The sequence below is a fragment of the Hypomesus nipponensis genome, chromosome 13 (genome assembly GCF_054491055.1).
Source record: "Hypomesus nipponensis isolate SF chromosome 13, ASM5449105v1, whole genome shotgun sequence".
NCBI classification, from domain to species: Eukaryota; Metazoa; Chordata; class Actinopteri; order Osmeriformes; family Osmeridae; genus Hypomesus; species Hypomesus nipponensis.
Genome location: NC_140373.1, coordinates 9,235,294 through 9,241,908, shown reverse-complemented (window position 1 = coordinate 9,241,908; position 6,615 = coordinate 9,235,294). Strand labels below are relative to the sequence as shown.

The window sequence follows — 6,615 nt, the reverse complement described above, 5'->3', positions numbered from 1 at the left end:
TAGACACATAGAGCAATAGGGTCTGTTCTAGAACTTTCCTTTCCTTCTAGAACATCCTCAAAGGGTCCAGAAATGCAGGTTGAGGTGCTGGGGCTCCAGAGCATGTATGGGGGCGGGAGGAGGGGGTCTGAACCCAGGAAGAGGAGGGGCCGGAGTGGACAGGATGTAATCGATGCTAAACTTGATCTCAGATTCTGGTTTGTTATTCTGGTGGGCCTGGTTTGGGTTGAGCTGGATTTGTGGCTGAGTGGGTCTGTGGCTGGGGGTCAAAGGGCAAGGGGATGAGTCAGCGTCAGAACGCCGGCCTGAGGGTCCATGCTGATTGTTGCTGATACGGTCGCTGTTGTTGTTGTTGTTGTCAACACGGAGAAACGGCTCGCCAGAATCCCGGAAGCCCATCTTCATGTTGCGTCGACGGCGCCGGCGGCGGAAGTTTCCGTTCTCAAACAGGTCCAGCATGGACTCACAGCCTGCCGCAAAACTCCAGTAGTTCCCTTTTCCCTTCTCGTTCCCCTCTGTTCTTGGAACCTGGGGATGCACACACAATAATGAGTACTGATCACTGTCCAGGACCCACTGTACTGTTCATTTCCACCCCCTATATTATCTTCATGCAAGCACTGTCAACAGTGTGGTAATATTGCACATAGGACTAACATACAGGAGCTAGATTGATCACAGTCTGACATTCTGTAATTATTTAACATCCTTCACAGGCTTAAATCCATCTTTATTTGCTGTTGCTATGAAACAGAACATCTTAAATATAAGAACAGATATAAGGATACATTTCTCAATTTTCAAACACCTCCACTTGCATTTATGGACCCTCCAAGAATGTTAAAATCATGGAAACAGTGTGAGTAAGCAGTGTGCATAGGGCTGTACCTTGATGAAGCAGCTGTTGAGGGAGAGGTTGTGCCGTATGGAGTTCTGCCAGGCCCGCTGGTTGGACCGGTAGAAGGGGAAGCGCCTCATGATAAACTCGTAGATCCCAGACAGAGTGACTCGCTGGTCCGGGCTCTGCTGGATTGCCATGGCAATGAGGGCTATGTAGCTGGAACACAGACACATTCAACACTGAATGGTTTTTAAAAATCTTCTATCGCCTTTATGGGATTTTAATCATGACTGTATGTTACTGGGAGAGATAATTTGTTTTAAGGGCATTAGGACAGCAGTGCAATAAATGATGAGTAATCACCAGACAGGGTCCATTTTCTGTCTGTCTGTGAGAATATTATTATTGTCCCTCAAACCATAAATGTTTATAATTCATGAGTTATGGGTATTCGATGGGTATTATTTTCCCATTAATCCTAGAGTGAATAACTGTTTACAGTACAATGGGAATAGCCTTGCCCTTAAGAAATGTAAAAATGGTTTAAAAGGCATGTGAAATCAAATTAAGATACAGAATAAAGTTTTTATAGAATACATATTCTAATTCAGAAGAATTAGGCATTGCATTAAATTGTTAACTTTGATCCAATAAATAAAGAAATATATTATCTAAGTCCAAATGTTTTTATGGCATTGATGTGTTATTATTTGTGAAATTAGGCTAGTAATTAGAATAAGAATGGGAAAACATAAACTTGAGTAATAGGCTATGTATACATACAAATAAAAAAGTAATAATAATAATAACGTTTTAATATTTCTAAACACAAGCACCATACCTGTAAGCCGGTCGGCCGATTTTTTTGTCTTCATCCGTGCTGCTGGATGGGTAGCCGTCTCCATCATAGTTAAAGCAGTTATATGGATACTGCGAGTTATCAAACATATCTTCGCTCCCAGGCTGACTAGCATTAGACTGCTTCATCTAATTCAAATAAATTACAACTTATGGTACTTCATATACCTGCGGCGAGAAAACAATCCAAGAACACCTCTGTGAAGTTGAAAAGATAAGCTATATCAACATACGTCAGGTTCGAACTCAATGAAGTATATGATTCCAGCTTCTTTCTTGCTTGTTGTGGGTCCCCAGGAGCCCCCCTCCCCTCTTTCTATCCTTACAGAGAGGTGGTCCCCATATCCCTGCGTCGATAAGGCAGCTAATTGCTTGGCCAGCGAATAGGCTACCGCCTGCTGAACGCATGAACCCGGGGCGTCATCAACTGGACACCGGACAATTCCTTTTCTCCTCGGCTGATTCTGGGTGGTCTCGGTCGCAGTCGGAATGTTGACTTTGTTTTGTTTCTTTTTCTAGTCTATCCAATACTAACAAACAAACTCCTTACATGTCTCTCATTTTCTCTTTGGGATGTGTGTGTCTGTCTGCTAATTCCGCCCACAGCTTTTGGGCACCATGCGTTACAGGCGTTTTACTCTGGAGGAGTTTTGTAGATGCAATCTATAATGCTGCATAATGGCCATAAATTGCGTTTCCGTGACTGAAAGGGGGGATGTGTAGCCTACTTCGAAGTGCTTTAAACGGGACATTTGGGGCTCTCCCGTGAGCAGAGGGAGACCGGAGAAACAGCCCGCGGCTTGAGGCCTGCGTGTGTGGCCTCTGATGCGCAAGATAGACCGCTGTAACGGCCCTTTGTGCGCCTCAACCGATGCGATCACAGCCATTTATAAGCGCAGTTGTGTTTACTTCTTGTATATTAACAGAGCAATTGAAAAAACTGTCAACAAGCTGGTCAATTGTACCCCAATTTTCATTAATGAGAATTGTTTTTATTTAGATCTTCCCCTGGTGAACTGAATTTAGTGGAGCCCTGGCAGCTCAGTGGTTAAGCATGTGTAAACTGAGGCTAAGCCTACAGGTCTTTGGTTCAAATCCCGTGTCTAGCTTCACTAATCTAGTCAAGTGTATCTTTACAATACAGAACACTTTACCATAAGGATGTATTTTCAAAATGTTCGTGTTGTCATGGACCCTGGTAGCTCAGTGGTTAAGCATGTGTAACATGTAAACTGAGGCTTTGTCAAAAGGTCTTGTGTTCTGATCCCATGTGTGTCTTCATAGATTTACCCAAAGAAAGAAGAAGCTGATATTTTAAACGTCTCTTTAAAAAGCACACTTAAAATATTTTTTTCCAGCATCTTCCTGTTCTGACTGGAAGCCTTGGGGGATATGAACCTCCAACCTCTTGATTTACAGTCAGCCACTTTAACCACTGAGCTAACCCTTCCACCCCAAATAATGGATGTGGACGTGGATACTTGGTCATAATCACCCACTCGCGAGAAAAACACACCTGGCAATCGTTTGTATTGATTAGCAATCAGATCACATGACCAACAATCACCAGGCTAGAAACAATTAGCATACATTTTGAGGACTTGGTTCCCTATTGACCCAATGTTGGAGCTAGATGTGCTAATTGTTTCTATCCTGGTGATTGTTACATGAGATCAAATTTATCGGGATGTCATTTCATCCAGAACACACACCCTTTAGTCATTTCATTCAAAACACACATGCTAACCCCTTTCGTCATTTACCCCAAAACACACATACTAACCAGAGTGTGAATTATACAATGAAACTGTAGGGGGGTAAATATTGTCCAAACAACCAAAACTAATTCCCCTATGGTTTAAAGGAAGATGGGAAACTGAACAGTGTATTAGCATGAACTAAATAATGCCAATACCAATAGAATTCCAGGTATTTGACTCTATGGGTTAAATCAGAGCAAGAATGGTCAAAGTACGGTTAAGTGAAATAGGTATTTAATAACTTTGCAAATGAATGAAATCAATTACAAGGCAAACATGTTACAATATGAAAGTTTTCAATCTTACCTACTCTACCATGATCATTGTAAATCAGAGAGAAAGCAAGAGGTGAGGAAGGAGTAGGACAGTAGGACAAGGCAGAACTGAGGAGAAGGTCTCAGGAGATGAAGAATCCCAAGAACAATGCATTACAATTCCCTTTATACACAAGAACAACCAATCAGACCACATCTTGAATGGGGTGTGAGAGCCATCAAGTTGAGACCGTCCAGAAACTCCAGACTTTAGCATGTGAGAGGTGGGGGCAGGTTTGACACCCAGCCTTACAATCCTCCCTCTTGGACACAAAAGCACAGCAAAAGCTGCAGTGTTCATCGTGTGATAACCTGCACCCATAGGAAAAGGAACTTGATTGCAGACAGGTCAGCATTGAGATTCTAATGGTCATGGCTATTGCTCAGAGGATCACTTTTGGATCATGGCTAGTGCTCAGAGGACCAATTTTGGATCATGGCTAATGCTCAGAGGATCACTTGGAAGAACCTTTGTATTGGCATGCAGACGTGCCCTTGGTTAGCATATTCCTGCTACTTACGTTCTTGTCCTGTTACAGCAGAACACAATTGGAGCACAGCACTTGGTTAACAATGAAAATGGTAAAGTTTGGAGTGGTCTGGGGTCTGAGTGAGTCGGATTGGATACAAATGGAAATTAGTGAGACAGTGTCCTAAAACTCAAATGGAAAAAATAGGTGAACAACAGTCCTCCCTTTTGATAGATGAGAGGTACACAAACATATCATCTAGCAGATGAAAATGGCAATTAAAACAAAAGCGTTCTTGGGTCCAAAATAAACAAAACACAAATTACACAGACAAGTTATACCAATCTACATTTACAGGTCAGGAACCATTGCGAGTTTAGCTAAAACCTAGAACATTTACCACCAACTCTATAAAACACACAAAGGTACATACTGATCCACAATACCCAAATCTCATCCACACAAACCAACATAGGAACTCATGGATGGACAAACCATATGCGCTATGCATATGCAGCTAAAGGAACTGGAGCAGCAACAAATAAACTGTCCCCAACGAATCTTTGAACTACAACAAAGACTAAACACAGGGGTAATACAGTAGGAATGTAGCAATATCACAATTTGGACCTGAATTAAGTAAATGTAAAAGATAGTTGAAATTGCATGCAATCACGTTAAAAAGTTTAAGATTTGGTTGTCTTGATAAAGGCTCAGCTTATGCTGCATGAAAAATGGGGGAGGCCTACCCTTTCCCAGATCCCAACATTTGGACTCAGTGTGACCACTTCTTAGACAAGCACGACAAAATCTAACTTTGTTGTTAGCATAAAACAAGCGTGTGGGTGGAATAGGCATATTTCTGCCAAGATCCCAACATCGCATTTCGGTGTGTCCTTGTCTTTTACAGAAGTTACACTGTATATGATGGGGCTGCTGGGGCTTGGGTTTTGCCTCTGTCGCCATTTTTATGGCAGCAATGCGTGGCGGATCAGGAGCACGACGGTTCTTTGTAGAACGCGGTTTGGGAATTTGCGCACCAATTCCACTCTCTGTGTCTGAACACTCATTAGTAGAATGTGAGCCAGCATGGCTGGTCTCTTCACTGCTTTTATTAGCGGTGTGTTGCCTTGTGGCACTAAAAGGTGTCGCTGCTTTGAGGACAGAGTTGAGAAGACATTTGCCAATTAAATGTACAGTAATCTTCAATGTTTGTTTCTTTTCTGCTTTCTTTTTATGGACTCCTACAGTTCGCCAATGTTCAATTATTTCAGCTAGCGTAAAATCAATTTTAAGACCGTTCTTGTCTTTCTTGCTCAATTGAGATAACGTTCGGTTAACGCTAACTTCTTCCCATAGGTTTAGTAATTTGTTAACTTCAGTTTCCCATTCCATTTTTGTTCATTTCATGCAGGAGCTAATATCAGAAACCAGTAATAGGCTTTTACCAACAGAACCAGGTGGAACACAATTAATGTACATTTGTAAATGCTTACTCACCGCACCATGGTTTGAAACGCCGGTTTGCCTAACTGTAACTGAATTGCTCGAAACATATCACGTCGTCGGGGTCACCAAAACTGTAGGGGGGTAAATATTGTCCAAACAACCAAAACTAATTCCCCTATGGTTTAAAGGAAGATGGGAAACTGAACAGTGTATTAGCATGAACTAAATAATGCCAATACCAATAGAATTCCAGGTATTTGACTCTATGGGTTAAATCAGAGCAAGAATGGTCAAAGTACGGTTAAGTGAAATAGGTATTTAATAACTTTGCAAATGAATGAAATCAATTACAAGGCAAACATGTTACAATATGAAAGTTTTCAATCTTACCTACTCTACCATGATCATTGTAAATCAGAGAGAAAGCAAGAGGTGAGGAAGGAGTAGGACAGTAGGACAAGGCAGAACTGAGGAGAAGGTCTCAGGAGATGAAGAATCCCAAGAACAATGCATTACAATTCCCTTTATACACAAGAACAACCAATCAGACCACATCTTGAATGGGGTGTGAGAGCCATCAAGTTGAGACCGTCCAGAAACTCCAGACTTTAGCATGTGAGAGGTGGGGGCAGGTTTGACACCCAGCCTTACAATAATCAGGGTGGTCAACTTGTTTTCCAGGGCATAAAATAATATTTATGATTACAGGTAAGAACGATATATAAATGTATCGACACCCCCGACCTGTTGTTTTTACCCCTTTTGGGGGGTCCAAGGCTTAATTAGGGGTTCAAACCCTACCAAGCCCCCCCCCCCCCCCGTAATTCAAACCCTGTTTAGTATGCTTGGTACACTACTCAGTCCACGAATATTATTATTTATTTTTTTTTCAAAGGCTCACACAATCCTGTGAAAATAAAGTC

General features: G+C 41.8%; 1 protein-coding gene across 1 annotated transcript; it reads right to left on the bottom strand.

Moving 5' to 3' along the window:
• Positions 1 to 1,856, bottom strand: foxl3 (forkhead box L3). The gene is made up of 3 exons (XM_084670984.1): positions 1,683 to 1,856; positions 889 to 1,057; positions 1 to 528 (listed from the first exon to the last, which is right to left on the bottom strand). Exons 1-3 carry the CDS (start codon positions 1,826 to 1,828, stop codon positions 58 to 60), a joined length of 786 nt encoding a protein of 261 aa, XP_084527110.1. The 5' UTR covers positions 1,829 to 1,856; the 3' UTR covers positions 1 to 57.
• Positions 1,857 to 6,615: the final 4,759 nt, after the last annotated feature.